Source organism: Rhinopithecus roxellana, chromosome 13 (genome assembly GCF_007565055.1).
Source record: "Rhinopithecus roxellana isolate Shanxi Qingling chromosome 13, ASM756505v1, whole genome shotgun sequence".
Lineage (NCBI taxonomy): Eukaryota > Metazoa > Chordata > Mammalia > Primates > Cercopithecidae > Rhinopithecus > Rhinopithecus roxellana.
The window spans coordinates 57,990,000-58,015,443 of record NC_044561.1 but is presented as its reverse complement, the minus strand read 5'-3'; the positions used below and the strand labels follow the sequence as shown (position 1 = coordinate 58,015,443).

Sequence of the window (25,444 nt, the reverse complement as noted above, 5' to 3'; positions counted from 1 at the left end):
CCTGGCTTTTTTTTTTTTTTTTTTTTTTTTTTTTTTTTTTTTTTTTTTGAGACAGAGTCTCACTCTGTCGCCCAGGCTGGAGTGCAGTGGCCGGATCTGAGCTCACTGCAAGCTCAGCCTCCCAGGTTCCCACCATTCTCCTGCCTCAGCCTCCCGAGTAGCTGGGACTACAGGTGCCCGCCACCGCGCCCGGCTAATTTTTTTTGTATTTTTAGTAGAGACGGGGTTTCACCGTGGTCTCGATCTCCTGACTTTGTGATCCGCCCGCCTCGACCTCCCAAAGTGCTGGGATTACAGGCGTGAGCCACCGCGCCCGGCCTATATTTGTATTTTTAGTAGAGACAGGGTTTCACCATGTAGGCCAAGCTGATCTGGAACTCCTGACCTCGTGATTCGCCCGCCTCAGCCTCCCAAAATGCTGGGATTACAGGCATAAGCCATCGCGCCCGGCTGAACTTGAGGTTTTTATGGTCTTTTCTGGGTGACTTTGCCGTGGTTGTTATTATTACTCCTAGGTGGGGGAAGGCAGGGACTGTCCCTCATCACTGTTTGCTGTGCCCACAGAGGACTCCTGGCACCGGGATTGTGGACAGGGTGCAACACCAAGAACAAAAGCACCCGGAATTAGGGGTGTTGGGTCACCAAGTAAGAGAGGAGGCCCCTCTGTAAGGAAGGAGGAGGTCGAGGGGCGAGGGGAGCGGTGCCTGGGGCGTTTGGCCTTGCCTGGCATGCTCAGTTCTGTGTGTGCACAGTTGTCTCTGGCCATGCATGCTCTCCGTGGAAGTCAGGTGCAGCCCTGTGTTCTCACACACTGCAGTCCTTTCAGCCAGCCTGTGAACAGGGCCCTTCCCCACACTGAAGGGGGGTGACCACCCACTTTGAGGGTGGCCTCCCAGTGAGGTGAGCACACAAAGGGTGGGCCATTCTTTCCTGGAAGACTCGCCAGGCCTGGTCCTGCCGCTACTCCCTTGCTCATGCAGTCCCTGCCACCTGGTTCCTGTTTGTCAAACCAAACAAACTGCACACTTCTCATGGTGGTCCCCTGGGCCTAAACTGCAGAGAGTTGTTCCTTCAGCTCCTGTGGCTGATGGACTGCAGATTCCACAAGGCATGGCCTTGCACCTCGGAGGCACCCAAGACCACTTAAGTGGGTTACACAAATGAAAATGAGGCTAAAAGAATGACATTGAAACAGGCATTGAAATGCCTACTTTTTTTTTTTTTTTTTTGAGAAGGAGTCTTGCTCTGTCCCTCAGGCTGGAATGCTGTGGTGCAATCTCCACTCACTGCAACTTCCGCCTCCTGGGTTCAAGCGATTCTCCTGCCTCAGCCTCCAAAGTAGCTGGGACCACAGGCGCATGCCACCATGCCCTGCTAATTTTTTGTTTTGTTGTTGTTGTTTTGTTTTGTTTGAGACGGAGTCTCACTCTGTTGCCAGGCTGGAGTGCAGTGGTGTGATCTCGGCTCACTGCAACCTCCACCTCAGGTTCAAGTGATTCTCCTGCCTCAGCCTCCCAAGTAGCTGGGACTACAGGTGAATGCCACCATGCCCAGCTAATTTTTTTGTATTTTTAGTAGAGATGGGGTTTCACCATGTTGACCAGGATGGTCTCGATGTCTTGACCTCGTAATCCACCTGCCTCAGCCTCCCAAAGTGCTGGGATTACAGGCGTGAGCCACCACGCCCGGCCTGAAATGCCTACTTTTTAAAAGTGAGGCACTTTAGCAGGGAACAGTGGCTCATGTCTATATCCCAGAACTTTGTGAGGCCCAGGCAGGCAGATTGCTTGAGTCCAGGAGTTCAAGACCAGCCTGGCCAACATGGTGAAACCCTGTCTCTACAAAAAATACAAAAATTAGCAGGGCATAGTGATGTACACCTGTAGTCCCAGCTACTTGGGAGGCTGAGGCAGGAGGATCGTTTGAGCCTGGAAGGTGGAGGTTTCAGTGAGCCAAGATCACACCATTGAGCAAGACCCTGTCTCAAAACAATAAAAATAAATAAAAGTGAATGACTTTAAAGAAAAGATTGCCTGCCAGTCGTGGTGGCTCATGCCTGTAATCCCAGCACTTTGGGAGGCTGAGGCGCGTGGATCACCTGAGGTCAGGAGTTCAAGACCAGCCTGGCCAACATGGTGAAACCCTGTCTCTATTAAAAATACAAAAATTAGCTGGGTGTGATGGTGGGCACCTGTAATCTCAGCTACACTGGGAGGCTGAGGCTGGAGAATCACTGGAACCCAGGAGGCGGAGCTTGCAGTGAGCTGAGATCGCACCGCTGCACTTCAGCCTGGGTTACTAGAATGAAACTTGGTCTCAAAAAAAAAAAGACTGGGCACGGAGGCTCACACCTGTAATCCCAGCACTTTGGGAGGCCGAGGCGGGTGGATCACGAGGTTAGGAGACCGAGACCACCCTGGCTAACATGGTGAAACCCCGTCTCTACTAAAAATGTAAAAAATTAGCTGGGCGTGGTGGCGGGCGCCTGTAGTCCCAGCTACTCAGGAGGCTAAGGCAGGAGAATGGCATGAACCCAGGAGGCGGAGGTTGCAGTGAGCCAAGATTGCATCACTGCACTCCAGCCTGGGCGACAGAGCGAGACTCCGTCTCAAAAAAAAAAAAAAAAGAAGAAGAAGAGAAAAAAGATTATGAACTGTCTAGGTTGTAAAAATCACTCCTGTCTTACTTCTCCTTGCCCTCTAGGAGTCTCTGTGGAGTCTTCTTGAATAAGCTGTGAAACGTTTCCCCACCCGCTTCCCTTTCTTGGCCCAGGCTTCCTGACCACAGCTTCACCTTAGAGCAGCTCAGAGCGCTGCCTGCCAGGATGGGAGCCACTGCCTGGATTGTGGCTCTGCAGGGCCACCCATGATGGAACAGGTTGCCTGGTGAGGTGCTGAGGCCCTTCATCATTTCAGGGGGTGTACAGCAGGATTGGGTAACCCCAAAAATCAGGGATGAGACTGGAGGATCCCTTCCAGAATGTGGACACACCCCCTCCTTTGAGTCTAACCTCCTTTCTTTTTTTTGTTTTGAGATGGAGTTTCACTCTGTTGCCCATGCTGGAGTGCAATGGCACAATCTCGGCTTACCGCAACCTCCGCCTCCTGGGTTCAAGTGATTCTCCTGCCTCAGCCTCCTGAATAGCTGGGCTTACAGGCATGTGCCACCATGGCTGGCTAATTTTTGTATTTTTAGTAGAGACAGGGTTTCACCATGTTAGTCAGGCTGGTCTCCAACTCCTGACCTCGGCCTCCCAAAGTGCTGGGATTACAGGTGTGACTCACTGTGCCCCAGCCTCTCACCTCATTTCTTTCAAGTCTCAGGTGGCTAGCCTGGAGGGGTCCCCAAGGGCTTGCTGGGCCCTGACCAGGGTACACCCTGGGGGCCCAGTACTCCACTCATCCACCTCCCGCATCCTTCTGACAGCACCCTCCCCCCAGCTGACCAGGTAGAGGACCTCCTGACCCCTCCACTTGTTTGCTGGTATGGAAAAGCCTGGCTCCTCCCTCTTGGAGCCTCAGTTTCCCTATCTGTAAGCTTTGGTCTATCCAAGCTGAAGGACTGGCCAGTCCCTGCCATTTGCCTCACTTTCCCCTGGGACACATTTTAATATCCCTTTCCTGACCAGGTGCAATGGCTCACTCATGTAATCCCAGCACTTTGGGAGGCCAAGGCGGGCAGATCTCTTGAGGTCAGGAGTTCGAGACCAGCCTGGCCAACATGGAGAAACCCCATCTCTACTAAAAATACGAAAATTAGCCGGGCACGGTGGCACACGTCTGTGGTCCCAGTTATTTGGGAGGCTGAGGCAGGAGAATCGTTTGAACCTGGGAGGCGGAGGTTGCAGTGAGTGGAGATCACATGCCTGCACTCCTGCCTGGGAGACAGAGAGAGCCTGTGTCTCAAAAGAAAATAATAATAATAAATAAAATAATATCCCTTTCCTCAGAGGGGCTATTGTGTCATCTTCTAGAAGGATCCGTTGAGGCTCTGAGGGGTGGGGGAACTTGCTTGTGGGTAGGACCACCTGTCACAAGCTAGCAGAGGTCAGAGGTCTGGCCACCAAGGAGACCCAGTGGGATGCGCCTTCACAAAGGTGGGGGTACGGATGGGACCCATGAAACCCGACTCCTCTCAGACTCTAGCCAAGTCTAAGACTTTGGACGGCCACCACCCAGCGGAGAAACTGAGGCCCAGAGTGGCATGGGTTGGCCAGGGTCACCCAGCACCAGACAGGGACTTGGCCAGCCCCGGGGCAGGACCCTGCCTCCGACCCTCGACCCCGCTGGGCCGTCCCCTCCCCGTTCACCTCCCCCACCCGGGCCGCGGTGGCTAGGAGAGCTCAGAACAAAAGGCGGCGGGGGGCGGGGCCGGGGCGGGCCGGGGGTGGGGCGGAAGCTATAAGGGGCGGCGGCCCGGCGCGGCCCAGCAAGCCCAGCAGCCCCGGGGCGGATGGCTCCGGCCGCCTGGCTCCGCAGCGCGGCCCCGCGCGCCCTCCTGCTCCCGATGCTGCTGCTGCTGCTCCAGCCGCCGCCGCTGCTGGCCCGGGCTCTGCCGCCGGTGAGTGCCCGCCACTCGCCGGGCGCTCCTCGCCGAAGGGGCGCCGGGCACGCGGGCTGGGCCCAGCGGCAGATCCGGACCCAAGGGGGCGCCCCGGGTGGCCTCCTGCGCCCGGTACCCTAAACGCTTTCTGGTTCCCTCTAGGCGTGATAGACAGCGAGCTTCCAGTCCCTGCGGGTGTGAAGGGGAGCCGGCGCCGGCATCGCTCGGGCTGGTGGGACGGGACTCCACGCTGGACTCACGCTTGCTCCCAGCGTGGGGACCTGCCTCTCGCGCTCCAGCCGCTGGTGCTGGAGTGTGCGTTGAAGGAAGTAGCAGAGGGAGTGGTTACAGGGCCCCCTATTCATCGCAGGGACAAAGCAGAGCAGATCCCAGGCAGGTGTCAGCCTGCAGGTGTGTGGCCACAGTTAGTACACCTCCAGGTGTGCGGTGGGATGGAGGATAAAGGGAGAGCTGGGAGGGCAGCGCTGTGCTGCGGGAAATGGGGTCTGAGCCTGGAGATGTCCCTCGCGGGCACCTGCTGGCAGCAGCTTCGGGAGGCTTGGAGCCAGGAGAACATGAGTATGAAATAGTATGAGTGCAGTGTGTGTGTGACTGAGAAGTGGCTGTCAGAAAGAAGCAGGGAGAGAAAGGAAAGGGAGAATTTATGTGCTCAGGAAAGGAGAAGAAAGCCCAGGTAAGAGAGGACGGCAGAGTGAGGAGAGGAGGGACTGTCATGGAGGTGTGTGTGACAGCTTGCATGTGTCCCAAAAACTGCCCCTTCCCTGAGGCACTTCCAGGCACCAGTCACAGGGCCTGGGGCCAGAGCCTGGGCCACTGTGGGTCCACAGCTCCTTGGGTGCCTGGGCCACTCCACTCCACAGCGGATGCATCCAGACAGCTCGGGCAGAGAAGGGAGCAGGAGGGGGTGACAGGCAGGAGTCTCAGGACTGGCTTGGTGAGGAGGGAGGCCTGGCCAGGCTAGGAACCTCTGTCCAGCCACTCTGGCTCTGCCCTGGGCAGCCTTGTCCTGTGCTGGCTATGGGAGCAGAAAGGGATGGGATGGGTGAGGTAGAGCGCAGGAGGGGCATCTCAGTCTGGAGTCTTGCCTCCTTCCCAGCCCCTCTTGGTCCCTAGGACTTGGGACAGAGTCAGGAATCACTGTGGGTAGCCATTGAACCCACAGGTCTGGAAACTGGAGAGATCTGGGTTTGAACCATGCGACCCTGGGTGAATCCTGCCATGCCTCAGAATCTTACTTACTCTATCTCTAGTGGGAGTGGGGGTGGGAAGGGGCAACAGTGCCTACTGCTGTGCCCACTGCTGAGCAATGAGGTGATGCCAGGCTCACTAGAAACACTGTCACCTGTAGCCGCCACTTTGACACTTGTGCATGGTCAGTGCTGGAGCTGGGGGCCAGCTTGGGGTGGGGTCTGAGCTGGACTGTGGTCTGTCATTCTGCAAACACGCAGGGAGCATTTGGGGTCACCTGTGATGTGTTTATCCCTAGGCTGCCTTCAGCAGGGCTGGGAGAACTCTGTAAATATTTATCTAGCCCAGTTTCCAGTTTTCAGGGTTGATGGAAGCCCTGCAGTCCGATGGATGAGATGAAGCTACCATCCTTCCTAGAGCCAGCAGCAGAGGGGTGAGAATAGGAAAATTAGGTGAAGGCTTGAGGGAGAAGATATCCCTGCTTGCCAACTGGCTGTGCGAGTTGGGCAGGTTGCTTGACCTCTCTGAGCCTCAGAGGGTCATGATGATACCTGCATGGTGATGCTCCCATCTTCCTCCATAGCCTAACAAGTGCCTTCCTCGAAGGCTCACCTCCCACTGACATCAGAAGGCATAGCTATAATTAATTATACCCACTAGACCGACTGCAAACTGAGGCCCAGAAAGGGGCACAATGAGCCCAGCCTTCTGCAGTGGTTTCCTGGCACCCTGGGGTCCTCTCTTATCTCCCCTCTATCTGTTGCCTCCCATTTTCTGGATTGCAGGTTGACTCCGGGGCGGGGGTGACTCTGAGTCTCTAAGCTCTGCCGGGACGCTAGATCAGCTGAGAATTCCTTGAATGTGTCTGAGGCTGAGGTTTGGTGCCTGCCAGAGGAGGGCGGAGCTAAGTGAGCTAAGAACCCACCACAGGGCAGGCCAAGGGAGGCTACTGGCCAAGACAGAGGGAATGCACTGGAAGCAGGAATGCTTCTTGGGAAAGTAGGTTTTGGAGAAAAGCCAAGAGCTGGAGAGACAGGGGGAAGCCCTGGATATGGGAGGCTTGAGCCCCAGGTCTAGGCCCAGCTCTTGCATGACTTGCTGTGTGATCCCAGGCAAAGTCCTTAACCTCTCTGGGCTCTGTCTCATCCTCTGGGAAATGGGGGAGCTGTTTGTTCCTCAAACTCCCCAGGGGTGTAGATGAGGCCAGGGGTGGCCTGTGTCTATCACCTCACCTCACTGAATCCCAAGAGTCCTGGGAAGGCCAAGCCTACCTGTCTCATAAGTAGCAAGCTGCTTCATGCCACACCTTGTAGTTAGGGCATCTGGCCCCAGGCCAGAAAGGACTCGGAAAGATGAAGTGTGGGAGGACAGTGAGGCAGACAGTGTGTGTCCTATCCCAGCCATGGGGAAACTGAGGCCAAGAGCTCATGGGTTTTAAAAAAAAATCATGGGCTCTAAAAACAACCTCACTAGCTAGAGGCCTCATTTCTAGAATCTCCTGCTCACTCACTTTCTAAGAATTTAATGAACGAGACATGGACAGGGAGAAGAGACCTTGATATGCCGGAAGACCCCGCACAAGGCGCTTCTCTTTTCTAGGCCTGAAAGTTGCCTTCTAGCTGTGGCTTCTGTTTTACCATTTGAAGCCTGGAGATTTGGTTGGGAAGCTAGAGGGGAGGTGGGTGATGGGAGCTATAGGGACTGGCAAGGGCAGATTCCCAAACATGGGAGGGGAGGGCCTACAGGGACAAGGAACAGGGCCAGGTAAGAGGTGCTTCTCTGTGCCAGAGGCTACAGCAGGCATTACAGAAGGATGTCATGTAGCCCTTTGCTGTGGCACCGTCCCCATTTGACAGATAGAAAAGTTAAGGCTAAGAGAGGAAGATGACTTGTCTAGAGTCTCCATGTCATAGAACTAGGCCTTCTGAATCTCAATGGCTGGCTCTTTTTGCTACACTAAGATTGTCATGATCCAGGGGTTTGGGCATGGACTGGGTGCCTCATGACAGAAGGACAGGAAAGGACAGTGGAAGGGGTGGGGCATGCCCATGGCTCTCCCTCCATGGCTGTCTGCACCAGGACTCACTGGAGGGCAGAGGAGAGAAGAGATTTCTGGCCATGGGCATAGACAGAGCTGGCAGGCTGGGCTCTGGGTTGTTTGGAGCTCTTAGGGGACAGCACAGCTCTGCCCTTTCCAGAGAGGGTCTTCATACCCCTGCCAGGCTGGGGAAAGCAATCTGTTTCTCCTGTAGGTCAAGGGGGCAGTGTGGCCAGGAGGAGGAGGCAGGCCCCTCTGGCAGCCCACATCCTCCATGGGAGAACTTGGACATGTAGCATCTCCACCTTCCTGGTGGGTATTGGAAGCCCAACGAACCTGCCTGCAAAATGCCCGGGAAATAGCAGGCGCTGAATAATTTGAGTTCCTTCTCTTCTGTCACCAAGGTGAGGCCAGCCTGGGTCCCTTCTTCAGGGGAAGGGTGACTCAACCCCTGCAGAGCAGAGGTAGGAGGGAGCTGGGTGGGCTGTGAGCACAGACAGTCCGCTGCCTGCCAGCTGTTATTTGAGCAAGCTGCTGAACTCCTCTGGGGTGCATTTCCTCATCTTGGAAACGAGGGTGATGATGGTGGAGTTGGTGAGAGGTTCCATCAGGGGCTAAGAGCAAGTCCGTGGAGCTGTTGCCAAGGTCCTAACCTGCAACCAGTGATGAGTACGTATTAACAATAAGCCCAGGCTGGGTGCGGTGGCTCACGCCTGCAATCCCAGTACTTTGGGAGGCTGAGGAGGTGGATCATGAGGTCAGGAGTTCAAGACCAGCCTGGCCAAGATGGTGAAATGTTATCTCTATTAAAAATACAAAAATTAGGCCAGGCGCGGTGGCTCAAGCCTGTAATCCCAGCACTTTGGGAGGCCGAGACGGGTGGATCACGAGGTCAGGAGATTGAGACTATCCTGGCTAACACGGTGAAACCCCGTCTCTACTAAAAAATACAAAAAACTAGCCGGGCGTGGTAGCGGGCGCCTGTAGTCCCAGCTACTCGGGAGGCTGAGGCAGGAGAATGGCGTGAACCTGGGAGGCGGAGCTTGCAGTGAGCTGAAGTGAGCTGAGATCTGGCCACTGCACTCCAGCCCGGGCGGCAGAGCGAGACTGTATCTCAAAAAAAAAAAAAAAAAAAAAAAAAAAAAAAAAAAAAAAAAATTAGCCAGGTGTGTGGCTGGGCATGGTGGCTCATGCCTGTAATCCCAGCACTTTGGGAGGCCGAGGCGGGTGGATCACGAGGTCAGGAGATCGAGACCATCCTGGCTAACAAGGTAAAACCCCGTCCCTACTAAAAATACAAAAAAATTAGCCAGGTATGGCAGCATGTGCCTGTAGTCCCAGCTACTCGGGAAGCTGAGGAGGAGAATGGCGTGAACCCGGGAGACGGAGCTTGCAGTGAGCCAAGATTGCATCACTGCACTCCAGCCTGGGCAACAGAGCGAGACTCTCAAAAAAAAAAAAAAAAAAAATTAGCCAGGCGTGGTGGTGGGCACCTGTAATCCCAGCTACTCGGAAGGCTGAGGCAGATAACTGCTTGAACCCAGGAGGTGGAGGTTGTAGTGAGCCGAGATCGTGCCACTGCACTCCAGCCTGGGCAACAGGGTGAGACTCTGTCTCAAGAAAACAAAACAAAAAACCAATAAGCCCAGAATCAGCCAGAACCCACAACCCAGTGAGGCTGCTGCTGTGCCAGGTAACCATGCAATAAGCAAGCTCGGAAACGGGAGGAAGCTGCTGCAGAGCCTCACACCATTAGTAGTTCCATAGCCTCCGTGTTCAGAAGGCCCCCCTTCATGGTGGGGTGTTCTTGACTCCTCAGCTCTGGGATCAGGAGCAGGGAGCGTTGGGACAGTGATCAGATCCCTGGGGTGTCTGGAGCCTGGGAGAGCTGCCAAAGGCTGAGGGTGAGGTGGGGCCTGGGTGGCTGAGCTCCTGCCCCAAATATGGCTGTGAGGAGGCTGCAGTTGCCCGGACCAGACAGGTGCTGAGTCTCTCAGCAAACAGCACAGCTCCATCCCTCTCCTTCAGTGCAGGAAGGAGACTTGGCTTCTGTGCGGTATCCAGAACCAGGCCTTAGCCTTAGCCCTGGGCTGCCAGGGTCCTGGCCTGGCCTTGCCGTGCCCTTGCTGGGTGACTTTGCATGGCCTCCAACCTCTCTGAGCTTCCGTTTTTCTCATGCACAAGAACTGTAACTTCTGCCCTGGAGACTTATAGATGGGTAGCAGGATGTAGCTCACGTCTGAATCGCCATCTGTGGTCCTGGGGCTTTGGCGAATGGGGCTGGGCACCTGGTAATTAACTGTCCCCACCCTCCCCGCTTGAAGAAGGCAGGCAGATCACAGATCAGCTCCCACCTTACTCCTAGCCCTGGTGGGGTGTGACCAAAACTGCCTCTGCTAGAAGCCAAGCCTCAGTGACCAGGTGCCTTCCCGGGTGCTGGGCCTGTGCTAGGTGCTGTACGTACCTCACCTTGTCCAGTCCACAAATCAGTGTCACCCCCAGCAGTCAGATTACACTGACTGAGGCCACACTGCAGGGCTACAGCCGCTCCACGCTGGGGAGGAGGTGGGGGAAATCCTGGACAGGAGAGAGGGCAGAGCCTGCTCACACGACAGGGACAGCAGCATGGGGAGTGACCCAGGTGTGTCTGAACTTAGTGGACACAGGAAGAAAGGGAGGTGGAAGTGAATTTCTGTGGGGAGCAGGAGGAGGTTGCCTGGTGTTCCCTCGGAGGAAGCTTTTTACGGTCTATTCCTGGAGTGGCTCATAGCCAGTCCCAGTGTGCCCCTACCCCCAGACCTCATTGGCCTAAGTAGCTGGAGTAGGTGACAGGCAGCCCAGGGTCCTCCACGCTGTGGGGGACAGCTTGATGCCCTGGAACAAGGTGTCAGGAAACCAGAGAGCCAGGCTGATGCCAAACGGCCTGGCCACGTGCTGGTCCCCTTTTCCTCCCATTTGCCCTGCCACACAGTGGGCTGGGCTTGCACGTGGATTTGCTGATGCGCCACACCTCTAACTGTGGGCCATGTGGACCTTAGGCCTGACCAGACCCTCGTGTCATCTCTCCTGCCTAGGACGCCCACCACCGCCATGCCGAGGGGAGGGGGCCACAGCCCTGGCATGCAGCCCTGCCCAGTAGCCCAGCGCCTGCCCCTGCCACGCAGGAGGCCCCCCGGCCTGCCAGTGGCCTTAGGCCTCCCCGCTGTGGCGTGCCTGACCCACCTGATGGGCTGAGTGCCCGCAACCGACAGAAGAGGTTCGTGCTGTCCGGCGGGCGCTGGGAGAAGACGGATCTCACCTATAGGTAGGGGCCTGGAGCAGGACACTAGGAAGCCACCTGTGTGTCCGTGGGTAAGCCAGCCTCCCTCACAGCTGCTGCTTGAGATGCAGGCCAGGGGTAGATCTTTGTGTCTAACAGAACTGTGTGCCTGCTGAACCCCAGTGGGGGCATCTATGGGCAAACACCCTGAAACCCTGACTTAGACACACACACATATGGAGACCCTCCCTCAGCAGAGGGGCAGTGCCTCTGTCATCATGCAGAGTCCCAGCACATGCCTGCGGACAGGTGTTCAGTCACTCAGGCAGCCTTTACTAGAGACCTGTAAGGACCAGGCTCTGGGACTCCATGGTGAATGAGGCAGACATAGCCCCATCCTCAGTCTGAGGTGGGTGTCAACCATGTCATTGTCCAACTCTACCATCACAACTTGGGCTTCGAGCAGGTGGAGACAGTGGTAAGCAGGGAGAGGCAATAGTGGACATCTCACTGGGTGAGCTGGGAGGACCCTGGGCAGGTGATGGGGAAGCTGGGACTCACACATCCTGCGGGTGGGGACCCAGCCTGGGAATGAAGAATGGGCTGGTGTCACACAGCATTGGAGCTGAGACTGGGGTCTTCAGAATTTCCTAAGTGGGGGTATGGGAACCAATGGGGGCTCAAGGAACCAAGGTCTCCCCACAGTGAGTGGCACTGTCAGGTCTAGGATGGGGGTCTCAGGACCTCTGCTCCTGGTTCTTTCCACTGAATGCAGACACTTGTATTTGCCTAAGTATGAGCAAACCACATACACATGTGCCTGTGTGGCCAGGGAGACCAGTGCGCTGAAGCTGAGGCCCAGAGCACACCTGGCCTGTGTCCTCAGTGTTCACACACCCATCAAGCATCCAGGGGCAACTCCTGGTGCCGCAGCCATCGGGGGCTGTCCCTTCCCTGAGGCCCAGGCCCCTCCATCTCCCTCCAGGATCCTTCGGTTCCCATGGCAGCTGGTGCAGGAGCAGGTGCAGCAGACGATGGCAGAGGCCTTAAAGGTATGGAGTGATGTGACGCCACTCACCTTCACTGAGGTGCACGAGGGCCATGCTGACATCATGATCGACTTCGCCAGGTGAATGGGCGGCCTGGGACCTCTCCGGGAACAGCCTCACCTGCCAGCAGCCACTGACCCCGTCCCCACCCATCTGTAGGTACTGGCATGGGGACGACCTGCCGTTTGATGGGCCTGGGGGCATCCTGGCCCATGCCTTCTTCCCTAAGACTCACCGAGAAGGGGATGTCCACTTCGACTATGATGAGACCTGGACTATCGGGGATGACCAGGGTATGGGCTGGGGACCCATTTTCCAGATGGGGCAACTGAAGATCATAAAGAATGGGGACTCGCCAAGGTCACTGAGCTGGGGTCTGGAGCTGGATGTCCTGGGCAGGAGGTTCGGGGGTTGCTGAGCCACCTCCCTTTTCCAGGCACAGACCTGCTGCAGGTGGCAGCCCATGAATTTGGCCACGTACTGGGGCTGCAGCACACAACAGCCGCCAAGGCCCTGATGTCTGCCTTCTACACCTTCCGCTACCCGCTGAGTCTCAGCCCAGATGACCACAGGGGCATTCAACACCTATATGGCCAGCCCCGGCCCACTGTTACCTCCAGGACCCCAGCCCTGGGCCCCCAGGCTGGGATAGACACCAATGAGATTGCACCGCTGGAGGTGAGGCCCTGCCCGCCAGTCCCCCTGCTCCTCTGCTGGCCGCTGTGGCTGCAGCATATGCCCTCGGCATGTGTCCCTCTCTTCCCCCACAGCCGGATGCCCCACCAGATGCCTGCGAGGCCTCCTTTGACGCGGTCTCCACCATCCGAGGCGAGCTCTTTTTCTTCAAAGCGGGCTTTGTGTGGCGCCTGCGTGGGGGCCAGCTGCAACCCGGCTACCCAGCATTGGCCTCTCGCCACTGGCAGGGACTGCCCAGCCCTGTGGACGCTGCCTTTGAGGATGCCCGGGGCCACATTTGGTTCTTCCAAGGTGAGTGGGGGTTGGGGATCTGCTCGAGAGACTTCCCAGAGCCAGGAACGTTATGGCCAAAGGCAGGAACAGACGGATCCTCAGGGACACAGTGGACAGGGAGAGGTGCCCCAAAGCCTGGGGGCCAAGGGAGAGAGTGTGCTTTGCTCCTCAGGCACAGGTAGGAGGCTCCCGGAGGTGGCTCTTGAGATAGGAGCAGCATGGAAGGGATTGCACGGTGGGGCCGCGTGTTGGTGCATTCAACCCTCATAGCCACCCCATGGGGCAGGGTTCTAGAGATGCGGCCTCTGGGGCTCCCAGGCAGTGAAGTGACTCACCGAGAGTGTGGCTGGGAAGAGGCAGGGCAGGGAATTGATCCAGGTCTGTCATCCTAGAGCTGGGATTTCCATCTTCAACTGGCAGAGATGAGAGCCTGGAGCGTTGCAGATGCCAGGGACTTCACAAATGAAGGCACAGCATGGGAAACCTGCGTGGGTTCCAGGGCAGCCCAGCCTGCAGGGCCCCAGGGAGTGGTCAGCAGGCATTTGTCATGGCCAAATGCCAGTGGAAGGAGCAGGCACCCAGACAGCCCTCCACTGAAGAGAGTAACCTCGCCCATGCGCTAGTTTACAGAGCATTCACTGACCCAGCTTATCCCAGGCCTCCCACTTCCCTCTGCGGGTGGCGTGCTGAGCAGGCATTATTGGCCTGCATGTTTTACTAATGAGGAAGCTATGGCTGGGAGAGTCTGTGGTGGGGGTCAAGCAGGTCCACAGTGGCTGGGCATGGCAGTGGTGGCTGGGCAGGTCCTTGCAGCCTCTTCCCTCTCCGGCAGGTGCTCAGTACTGGGTGTACGACGGTGAAAAGCCAGTCCTGGGCCCCGCACCCCTTACCGAGTTGGGCCTGGTGAGGTTCCCAGTCCATGCCGCCTTGGTCTGGGGTCCTGAGAAGAACAAGATCTACTTCTTCCGAGGCAGGGACTACTGGCGTTTCCACCCCAGCACCCGGCGTGTAGACAGTCCTGTGCCCCGCAGGGCCACTGACTGGCGAGGGGTGCCCTCTGAGATCGACGCTGCCTTCCAGGATGCTGATGGTGCGTTGGGGATGGGGTAGCTGGTGGGAGGTGGGCACAGCAGCCGCATCTCCCACCTGGTGGTGGCTGGGCTCCCACATGCCTGCAACAGGAAGCCTGGCTCTTCATCACAGGTCCTTTGCCCAGCACCATCTGCCCTCCTCTCGGTGGCCAGCTAGTGCTGCATTCCATGTTGCAGATGAGCAGACTGAGGGTCAGAGAAGTGCAAGGTCTTACCCTGGTTCCTCAACCACAGCCAGTAGAACAATCAACTGCCGTACACTGAGGGCCAACAATGCTCTAAGCTCCTTACTGGTCTCATCCAGTTCTCAGAACAGCCCTCTGATGTAACACCTGTTGTGAACCCAGTTTCCAGAGGAGCAAACAGAGGCTCAGGCAATGAGGCCCCTAACCTCGAATTCTACCCTGATGGTCCCTGCTCCTAACCACTGACCCACCCAGCCTCCCACAACCACAGAGGGCTAGAGCCAGTCCAGTGCTCCCTCCCCTGCTGGGCTCCTCTTCTGTGTTCTTTCTCTCACATCAGGACCCACTAGGACAGCTATCCTAGGATAGCCTCCAGCTCCAGGACTCCACGATGCCCGTCAATAGCCTGGTTAATGGGTGCAGGAGAGAGTGATGTGGAGGGTGGTAGAGGCAATGGGACTTGCTTTCCTGAGAGGTGGGACTCAGGCCTCTGAGGCTCTGGGTACCTGTCAGGCTGGGTATTAGCCCAGCCCAGATTCCGGGGCAGGCAGAAGGGCTCCCTAGAGGGAAGAGAGGTTCCAAAAGGCTGGCCCTGGATCCTGCAGGACTCGAGGAACTCAGCAGTGGCCAAGGGCTACTCACCCAGCCCTCCCTTAGTGCCCATCCCTGGGCACAGCCTGACAGGCAGGAGTAGGGCCCAGTGTCCACTCGCCTAGGCTTGACCACCTTCTCTTCTCAGGTTATGCCTACTTCCTGCGCGGCCGCCTCTACTGGAAGTTTGACCCTGTGAAGGTGAAGGCTCTGGAAGGCTTCCCCCGTCTCGTGGGTCCCGACTTCTTCGGCTGTGCCGAGCCTGCCAACACTTTCCTCTGACCATGGGTTGGATGCCCTCAGGGGTGCTGACCCCTGCCAGGCCACGAATATCAGGCTAGAGACCCATGGTCATCTTTGTGGCTATGGGCACCAGGCATGGGACTGAGTCCCATGTCTCCTCAGGGGGATGGGGTGGGGTACAACCACCATGACAACTGCAGGGAGGGCCACGCAGGTCGTGGTCACCTGCCAGCAACTGTCTCAGACTGGGTAGGGAGGCTTTGGCATGACATAAGAGGAAGGGCAGTCTTGGGCCAGCTATGCAGGTCCTGGCAAACCTGGCTGCCCTGTCTCCATCCCTGTCCCTCAGGGTAGCACCATGGCAGGGCTGGGGGAACTGAAGTGTCCTTGCTATATTCCTGTTGTGAAGTTCCTTCCAGGGGCTGGCACTGAAGCAAGGGTGCTGGGGCCCCGTGGCCTTCAGCCCTGGCTGAGCAACTGGGCTGTAGGGCAGGACCACTTCCTGAGGTCAGGTCTTGGTAGGTGCCTGCATCTGTCTGCCTTCTGGCTGACAATCCTGGAAATCTGTTCTGCAGAATCCAGGCCAAAAAGTTCACAGTCAACTGGGGAGGGGGAGTCTTCATGCAGGAGACCCTGGGCCCTGGCGGCTGCAACATACCTCAATCCTTTCCCAGGCTGGATCCTCCTGAAGCCCTTTTTGCAGCACTGCTATCCTCCAAAGCCATTGTAAATGTGTGTACAGTGTGTATAAAGCTTCTTCTTCTTCTTTTTTTTTTTAAACTGAGGATTGTCATTAAACACAGTTGTTTTCTACCTGCCTGCTTGGTCTCTTTTTGTGAATGTTCAGCTAGGATGGGGAGGCCTGGCCGCTACTCAGCCCTGTCCTGGGAGCCAGGGTCAAAGTCCGCCAACCCCAAGCCTCTGGCCCTTGGGCTGGGCACGGTGCTCAGGGCTCCTTCTGCTCCATTTCTACATCACATTTTGTTATAGTGACTTCTTAACTGGCTCCCCACTTTCCTACTTGTCCCCTCTGTTCATCCTCCAGGGTGGTGGTCATTTTATCTGCTCATGCCACAGTCCAGCCTTCCATACATAGCTGTGGTTTCTGCATCCATAGGCTTAACTAACCTTGGGTAGAAAAAAAAAATATTTCAAAAAAGGATGCAAGGCCAGGCGTGGTGGCTCACACCTGTAATCCCAGCATTTTGGGAGCCCAAGGCGGGCGGATCACGAGGTCAGGAGATCGAGACCATCCTAGCTAACATGATGAAACTCCGTCTCTACTAAAAATACAAAAAATTAGGTGGGCATGGTGGTGTGCACCTGTAGTCCTAGCTACTTGGGAGGCTGAGACAGGAGAAAGGCGTGAACCCGGAAGGCGGAGCTTGCAGTAAGCCGAGACTGCGCCACTGCACTCCAGCCTGGGTGACAGAGTGAGACTCTATCTCAAAAAAATAAAAAATAAAAAAAGGATACGGCTGGGCACAGTGGCTCATGCCTGTAATCCCAGTTCTTTGGGAGGCCAAGGTGGGTGGATCACCTGAGATCAGGAGTTCAAGACCAGTCTGGCCAACATGGTGAAACTCCATCTCTACTAAAAATACAAAATTAGCCGGGTGTGGTGGCAGGAGCCTGTAATCCCAGCTACTTGGGAGGCTGAGGCAGGAGAATCACTTGAACATGGGAGGTGGAAGTTACAGTGAGCCGAGATAGTGCCATTGCACTCCAGCCTGGGTGACAAGAGCAAAACTCCGTCTCAAAAAATAAATACATAAATAAATAAAGGATAGTTACCTCTGTACTGAACATGTATGGACTTTTTTCCTTGTCGTTGTTCCCTAACAATATAGTATAACAACTATTTATATAGCATTTGCATTGTATGGGGTAGTATAAGGAATCTAGAGATGATTTAAGGTATACAGGAAAATGTGTGTAGGTTATATGCAAGTATGACACCATTTTTATAATGGACTTGAGCATCTGTGGACTTTATTATCTGCAGGGGGTCCTGGAACCAATTCCCATGGATACTGAGGGATTACTGTACTTTGGTTTCCCACCGTGAGGACACTGAACAAAGCAACTTCAGTCACTGCCCTTCCCAACTCTCCAGTGTCTCCTTGCCTTACCTTCCAGCCCCATGTGTGTCTTTGTAATAGCATTTACCATAGTTGCATTTTTTTTTTTTTTTTTGTGAGAGAGACAGGATCTCCCTTTGTTGCCCAGGCTGCAGTGCAGTGGTACAATCAGCTCACTATAACCTTAAACTCCTGGGCTTAAGGGATCTTTCCCTCTCCACTTCCCAAGTAGCTAGGGCTACAGGTGCACACCACCGTGCCACACCCAGCTTATTTATTTTGAAATGTTTGTAGAGACAGGGTCTTGCTGTCTTGTCCAGTCTGGTCTCAAACTCTTGGCTTCAAGTGATCCTCCCTGCCTTGGCCTCCTAAAGAGTTGGGATTATAGGCATGAGCCACTGAGCCCAGCCACAGCTGCAATTTCATTAGACTGAACTGTATGAAATCATCAGTAGTGGGCCACTGTTTTACTCCCTGCATTATTCAATCAGTTACATAATTGCTTTGAGACTTTCATTAGTTTCACTAGCTTCAGGCTGTAAGAGCCAAGAGGCAGAGCCGCAGGACTGGGCTGCCTGGTTTCGCTCCCCACCATAGGGCTGGGTTAAGCAGAGTGCGAAGCTAAGAGGGGAATGGAGAAGGTGGAAGGTGTCCCTCCCTTCTAACTCTGGCTCATCTGATGCACCAGCCAAACCAAATACCACCTGCGCCTTTGAACATTGCCAAGCCTCATCTGCTGTTGTCATTTTGCCCACCTCCACAACTCCAGGGACAGCCGTAGGCCCGGAACTGGGATATCTGTTCCTATGGGCCTGCCTATCTGCTCAGCTGCACTGCGTTTTAGGGGTGGGAAAGCTAAGGCACGAGCCTGGGGTACCAAAGCATGCCAAGACCACTCAGGCTTCCAGATACTAGGTCCTCTTCCTTCAGGTCTCACTTCATTTCTTTTCCCCTGGGTCAGTTCCAGTCCTGGCTGTAAGACTGGGAAAGCTACTGCTTGACTCAGGACCTCAGTGGCTATTTTTGTCCGTGAGAAGTCCTCTACACCACGACTTGGGAGGCAGCCTGGGAGAAAGAGAAATTAGTCGTGGCTCCTTTAAGGGGTCCGCGGAGGCGCGCCCGGCCTTTTGTTTGAGCGGCGGCGCGCGCGTCAGCGTCAACGCCAGCGCTTGCGCACTGAGGGCGGCCTGGTCGTCGTCTGCGGCGGCGGCGGCGGCTGAGGAGCCCGGCTGAGGCGCCAGTACCCGGCCCGGTCCACATTTCGTCTTCCGGCTTGGGTTTCCCTCGGCCCGGCACGCCCCGGCCCCACCCCAGCCCTCCCGATCTCTCGCAGCCCGGCTCCGGCCGCCCGCCTCTGCCGCCGCAATGATGATGATGGCGCTGAGCAAGACCTTCGGGCAGAAGCCCGTGAAGTTCCAGCTGGAGGACGACGGCGAGTTCTACATGATCGGCTCCGAGGTAGCCCGCGGCGCGTCCTCGCCCTCCCCGGGCTCAGCCCCGCGGGAGCCCTGGGGCAGGCCCATGCGCCGAGAGCGCGCGTCTCCATTCATCGGGGCGGGCGGGCGCGCGCGCGCGCGCTCGGGGCTGCAGGGCGTGGCCTAGTGGGCGTGTCGGGCATGGCCCCCGCCCCCTCATCGACCTGGGATTTCCTTACCCTTTTCGCCGAGGTCCGCGGTCTGCAGTGCTACCAGGATTTTGGCGCCGCGAGGGGCCCCAGTGGTTCCGCGCTGGGTTGGTTTCCAGCCAGACGCAAATCAACGGGATATTGAGTTAGCCCCTGCCACGCTTTAGGGACCACACTGCTGCCTTTGACCCTTTTTAGAGGTTGTAAATTTCACGTGCGCCCCTCCTCCCATTGCTACTTGTGGAAACCTGAAATGGCAGACTGGAAACCTCGGACTTAGTGAGGGCTCATCCCCATTGTGTTTGTTGCCTCTAAGGTGGGCAGTGGAGGTGTTTTGACCTTTGTTTACCAGTGAAGAAACAGATTGGAGGATGTTTGCTTTTGGGTGAATAAGAGGCCCCATGCCTAAGCCAGATCTTTCAGCAATTCTGAAGCAATTGACACTTTCCATATCTGTGAACTGATTCTGAATTGTTACGGGGAAAGAGCCTAAGGATGTTTAACCCTTAACTAGAGAGGCTGCATTTTGTTGCATGAACTGGATGACTGACTTTAGGAAAACCGTACAACTGGCCTTTAATGGCTGTTTGTTCCCAGTATATTAGGTTCTTGTTTTTCGTTTTTTATAGAGACGGGGTCTCGCTATGTTGCCCAGGCTGGTCTCCAACTCCTGGGCTCAAGCAGCCCGCCTGCCTGGGTCTCCCAAAGTGCTAGGATTACAGGCATGAGCCACCACGCCCGGCCATATATTAGGTTTTTCCAGATTGTCTCAAACTAGCCTTTTTTGCTCCAAAGGCAGTTCCCAGCTAGTATATGTTACCTTTTTAAAAAAATTATGGATATGCAGTTCAGATGTACAAATGTCAAGCAGTAGAGTCTCATGTAAGGAAGTAAGTGCCAATCCTGGAGAATTAAAGCTGTCATGAAATGCAATGAGTTTCTTCTCCTTGTAGCAGTTTTTAGTGTCATATTCCAGCATTTTATTCATGCTTTATTTTGTTTTATTTTTATTTTTGAAAAAAGGTCTCACTTTGTTATCCAGGCTTTGGTGCAGTCGTGTGATCCTGGCTCACTGCAGCCTTGACCTCCTGGGCTCAAGCGATCCTCTTGCCTCAGCCTCCCAAGTAGCTGGGACTACAGGTTTGCACCACCATGCCCGACTACTTTTTGTATTTTTTGTAGAGATGGAGTTTTGCCATGTTACCCAGGCTGGTCTTGAATTCCTGGGCTCAAGTGATCCTTGCACCTCAGCCTCTCAAAGTACTGGAATTACAGGTGTGAGCCACCGCACTCACACTCAGCACATTCATACTTTTTAAACTTGTGGGGGCCGGGCGCGGTGGCTCAAGCCTGTAATCCCAGCACTTTGGGAGGCCGAGACGGGCGGATCACGAGGTCAGGAGATCAAGACCATCCTGGCTAACACAGTGAAACCCCGTCTCTACTAAAAAAAAAAACAAAAAACTAGCCGGGCGTGGTGGCGGGCGCCTGTAGTCCCAGCTACTCGGGAGGCTGAGGCAGGAGAATGGCGTAAACCCAGGAGGTGGAGCTTGCAGTGAGCTGAGATCCGGCCACTGCACTCCAGCCTGGGCGACAGAGCGAGACTCCGTCTCAAAAAATAAATAAATAAATAAATAAACTTGTGGGGTTTTTTTCTTTCACAATTGAGCATAGCATGAATGAATGAAGCTTCAAGATGGTCTCACTGAGTCCCATGGCTTGAGACTAAGGTCAATAGCGTCAGAACTTTAGTGTTAGCATTTTCCACCCTTTTTTTTTCTTTTTTTTCCTGGACAAGGTCTGACTCTGTCACCCAGGCTGGAGTGTAGTGGTGCAATCTCGGCTCACTGCAACCTTTGCCTCTCAGGCTCAGGCCGTCCTCCCACCTCAGTCTCCCAAGCAGCTGGGACTACAGGCTCACACCACCACACCTGGCTAATTTTTGTATTTTTAGTAAAGATGGGGTTTTACCGTGTTGTCCAGGCTGGTCTTAAACTTGTGAGCTCAAGTGATCTGGCCGCTTTGGCCTCCCAAAGTGCTGGGATTATAGGTGTGAGCCACTGTGCCTGGCCTCCATCAATTTTTATAAAACAAAAATTGCAGGATTCAATAAAATTTTCACGTCACTTAAATTACAACTGTTCAAGGTTGTCACTTAAATTACAACTGTTCAAAGTGCTGGGGAGGTGGAGCCAGTACCTGTCCATCTGCCACAGTTCAGAATGGTCCTCATTGGCTGGTAGGCACCTGCCTAACTGCAGAATGCAAAAAGCTGTTGAATTTCAATACTAGGCGAGTTGTTTACCTGATCTAATGGGTGTAAAAGTAATCAGTTTTGGGGGGAGAGGGGAGGGATTGCATTGGGAGTTATACCTGATATAAATGACGAGTTGATGGGTGCTGATGAGTTGATGGGTGCAGCACACCAACATGGCACAAGTATACATATGTAACAAACCTGCACGTTGTGCACATGTACCCTAGAACTTAAAGTGTAATAATAAAAAAAAAAAAAGGTAATCAGTTTGGCTCTGAGTGAGTGACACTTCAAAAGAAAGCTTTCATTTATTAGTTGGAGCAAATTGAGAAGCTGGGCGTGGCCAAGTGGGAAGAACCTTGGGAGGCCTGGTTCCAGCCCTGCTCTGCCTTGGTGTCGCGTTTCTCACATGTATAATGTGAATACTTAGACTAGATGGTCTCCAAGATCTTCCCCAAAACACATTGTAGTTTCTAGAAAGTTAATTACAGTCTTGTCTTTCAGCCCCTTCACTCCTGGGCCTCCCAGTAAGAATAATCTTCCTGAGACCCAGCCTGTAAGAGACTCAGATGGACGGGCAGTTTGTTTTTTTGGACCTGACTTAATCATCAGAACTTCAGAGTTTAGGGAAGGGTTCAAGGTCAGAACTCTATTGAAATTCAGTAGCTCCAGTGACAGTGGTGGGTGGATGGTCCCAGCACACTGCCCGGTGGAAAACAGGCACTGTATTCAGAGAGGTGGGCCAGCCAGAGCAACATCCCCAGTGCCTCCATGTGCCATCTGTGGCGCTGTCTTGGGAGGGCATCTGCATTTACTATGAGTGTGTGTCACTGTTCTGCCATTAACAGACAGCTGTATTTACCAAACAGAGTCACGGAGCTTTGAGGACCATAACAGATCCCCAATCCAGCACCTTCATTTTGTATTCAGGAAACCTGGGTCCCAGGAGGGTGAAGGCTGGTTCAGAGAAAAGCCAGGAAGGCAAGCCCAGTTTCCTAAGTTCTGAAGGGGCTTTGGGGGGCATCTAGGAGTCTCAGAGCCCTGCAGGGCCTGCAAGGTAGTCATAGTGGGGAATATTGTCAATTTCTTTTTTTTTTTTTCTTTTGTTTGAGACGGAGTCTTGCTCTGTCACCTAGGCTGGAGTGCAGTGGCCGGATCTCAGCTCACTGCAAGCTCCGTCTCCTGGGTTTACGCCATTCTCCTGCCTCAGCCTCCGGAGTAGCCAGGACTACAGGCGCCCGCCACCTCGCCCGGCTAGTTTTTTTTTTTTTGTATTTTTTAGTAGAGACGGGGTTTCACCATGTTAGCCAGGATGGTCTCGATCTCCTGACCTCGTGATCCGCCCGTCTTGGCCTCCCTAAGTGCTGGGATTACAGGCTTGAGCCACCGCGCCCGGCCTGTCAATTTCTTTTAAAAAACCGAATGGAAACTCTACATTTACCATGATGCTGGATGACACTGACACACAAGCCAAATAACACAGAGGGGTCTGTGCCTTCTGTGTGGAAAGCGAGTGAGTTGCTGTGGCTGCTCTTCTCTCACAGTGTTTAGTAGCCCTCGTTGTTGATTATAGTCACTGCTGAAAATGGAGAAACATTTTATTTAATACTATGCCTGGGTCTCATACCTATGATCCCAGCACTTTGGGAGGCCAAGGCAGGAGAATCACTTGAGCCTAGGAGTTTAAGACCAGCCTGGGCAACATAGTGAGACTCTTGTCTCTACAAATTTTTATTTTAATTTTTTTTAATTAGGCTGGGTATGTGGCTCACACCTGTAATCCCAGCACTTTGGGAGACCGAGGTGGGCAGATCACTTGTGCCCAGGAGTTTGAGACCAGCCTGGGCAACATGGTGAAACCCCGTCTCTACAAAAAATACAAAAATTCGCTGGTTGTAGTGGCACGCAACTATAGTCCCAGCTACTCAGGAGGCTGAGGCAGGAGGATCGCTTGAGCCCGGAAGTTCGAGGCTGTAGTGAGCTATGATCACACCACTGCACTTGAGCCTGGATGACACAGTGAGACACTGTCTCAAAAATAATAATAAAAATTAAAAATAAATTTTAAAATTAAAAATATATACTATGTTGGGTAGATAAAATGGGAAAAATAATAGAAGTAGTCCTTCATGCGGTGAAGTTCAGAGTTGCTGAGCATTTGGCAGATGAGTAAAGAGACCCAGAAAATGGGAAGTGATCCCAGGTTACAGATGGAGCCAGCACCTAGCACCCAGTCTACTGGCCATCCCCTGCAATGTGACTCCGAAGCGATCATACTTGAAAAGTCAGTGAGACAATAGGGTACCCTCATAAAATCTTTAGGACTAGATTTATTTTCCTTAAGGAAGTCACACTTTCAGTACTTGGTACAAGCAAACTGAAGCCATTGTTTGAGTCAGTGATGATTTATATAGCAGTCTGGTGATTGCCAATAATCTGGTGATTGCCTTGTAAACCTTTTGGAAAATTCCTTTGGTATCCCTGGTTTGGGTTGCGTTACTAAACAAAGCAGCACAGGCCATGGGGGAAATTATCTGGCATCTGTCTAAAATTAAAAGACCTTTTTGGTGTTTATTACATCGTAAAAATATCAAAGTCTTGTCCTTAAGATAAAAGAAGGTCAAGGAGGCCTTGCATTTCTGGAAAGTGCCAGAGATCCTTAGTCCAAAATCAAAATCACCACGAGTTTCTTACTAAGCTCTGGGGGCCTCCCACTCAGGCGTCTGCCCAGGCGTTTTGGAACTTGGTTCTGTTGTCAGGATGCACACATGCAGGCCAGATGTGCACTGCTGGTGAACCCTTCGTATCAGCAGAATGTGTTTTAATGCTGCGGAAAGCTTGGCGCCTGGGGGCCACCTCAAGGCCTGTTTGTCTGTTGCTTGATTCAGTCTGCACCAGGACTCTCCCCTTCCCTGTGGTGCTGCGACCCTCATAATGAGCCTTCTTGCTTTACTCATAGGTGGGAAACTACCTCCGTATGTTCCGAGGTTCTCTGTACAAGAGATACCCCTCACTCTGGAGGCGACTAGCCACTGTGGAAGAGAGGAAGAAAATAGTTGCATCGTCACATGGTAAAAAAACAAAACCTAACACTAAGGGTGCGTCTTCACGAGGGTTTGTAAACCTGTTTCAAAACCACTCGCTTATGTCATGAAGATAAAACGTTTTCACTCCAGAGTGTCTTCACTGCAGCCTTGGCCTTAGTCGGGCAGGGAGCATCCCAGGGGTGGGCTGCCCTGTGAGCACTCCAGGCGAGGAAGCGGCTCCAGGGAGCCATTGGTGGTCCACTGTCAGGTATTCCAGCAGGGCCAGTGGGTACGTGAGCGGGCCGGGGCTGGGACAGTAGCAGGTGCTGTGAAGACATGTTGGTCTCAAAACGTTTTAGGAATGCTGCGATGCTCTGCCATCTGCCGTGGGTGTGTCGCCATAATCATCTTCCATGCAGCCCGAGTGGCGGGTGGTGGTCCCAGCTCCCACTCCCCTCTGGGGCTTTCACCGCTTGCTTCCCAGAGCACATCCATCCCATAGCACTTCATCCTGGCAGCCAGTGTGCTAGAGCTCATGTGCATGTCCCTGCTCCTGGTGGCCTGCGTGTGCCTGGGGCTTGCTAGTTGAGCCGCCCAACACTAGTGAAACTAGTGGGCTTTGGGTCACGGCAGCTCTGTGCAGGGTGAAAGGGTGCTCTTCAGACACCCTGGGGGCTCTGCAGGAGACACTCCCATGGAGACATTTGGGTATGGACACAGCATGTCCTTTGGCAGGTGGCAAAACTGCTTCCCACGTGGCAATGGCGCCTTGTAGAGAGCTGCCCTGGGCCTGGGTGTGTCTGTGAGCACGTGCGCGATGCTTCGTAGTCTGCCCTGTTTGTTTGTGTCTGTAGGTGCTGCTGTGGTTTTGTCCACTGCGGGAAAGTAGTGGTTCTTTTAATGCAGGAGCCGGAGCTTCTTTTTGATCCGCTGCTATGACATTTCTACTCACTTGCTTAAAACAGTTTCCTTTTTGTTCCCCCTCTTCCCCCAGCAGAGCATCAGTCGGTAACACAGTGAGTCCCCAGCTTTGCTTCCCCCTCCGCAAGTCCCTGGGCTAAGTCTTGGGAGATACCTTCCCCATAAGCGATTGATTTCTCCAGGAGAAGCCAGACTGGGCCCACAGACAGGTAGCTCTTGACGGAGGTTCCCTGGAAGAGCGAGGGGTCGAGCTGCCTAGAATCTGTCCTGCTTTCCAGGCAGCCCATCTGGACCCACTCGGGGATAGAAATTCGGGTTTGGTGTGAAGCAGCTCTTTCCAACTCTCTGGGCTCTTGTTT

The 25,444-nt window shown here is 54.3% G+C and overlaps 2 protein-coding genes across 3 annotated transcripts in view; both read left to right on the top strand.

The window, feature by feature from the left end:
• Nucleotides 1-4,406: 4,406 nt before the first annotated feature.
• Nucleotides 4,407-15,989, top strand: MMP11 (matrix metallopeptidase 11). The gene is made up of 8 exons (XM_010369833.2): nt 4,407-4,560; nt 10,864-11,093; nt 12,034-12,177; nt 12,257-12,390; nt 12,534-12,775; nt 12,868-13,084; nt 13,899-14,156; nt 15,082-15,989. The coding sequence occupies exons 1-8, from the start codon at nt 4,453-4,455 to the stop codon at nt 15,213-15,215; spliced, it is 1,467 nt and encodes a 488-aa protein (XP_010368135.2). The 5' UTR covers nt 4,407-4,452; the 3' UTR covers nt 15,216-15,989.
• A 2,394-nt stretch (nt 15,990-18,383) lies between these two features.
• The window catches only part of SMARCB1 (SWI/SNF related, matrix associated, actin dependent regulator of chromatin, subfamily b, member 1), a 44,883-nt gene continuing 37,822 nt past the window's right edge, over nt 18,384-25,444 (top strand). Inside the window, exons 1-2 of one of the 2 annotated variants that reach the window (XM_010369832.2) lie at nt 18,384-18,715; nt 24,098-24,209. In XM_010369832.2, the coding sequence (XP_010368134.1) occupies nt 18,623-18,715; nt 24,098-24,209 (205 nt within the window). In that variant the 5' untranslated portion in view covers nt 18,384-18,622. Of the gene's footprint in view, nt 18,716-24,097; nt 24,237-25,444 lie in introns of both variants that reach the window. The other variant, XM_010369831.1, reaches the window with a different exon arrangement.

Bases quoted from the DNA above. Each gene is read 5' to 3' on its own strand.
- MMP11 (XM_010369833.2), top strand. From the start codon at position 4,453: ATGGCTCCGGCCGCCTGGCTCCGCAGCGCGGCCCCGCGCGCCCTCCTG. The intron at 11,094-12,033 runs GTAGGGGCCTGG...ATCTCCCTCCAG, and splicing joins AAGACGGATCTCACCTATAG to GATCCTTCGGTTCCCATGGC. The intron at 12,391-12,533 runs GTATGGGCTGGG...TCCCTTTTCCAG, and splicing joins GACTATCGGGGATGACCAGG to GCACAGACCTGCTGCAGGTG.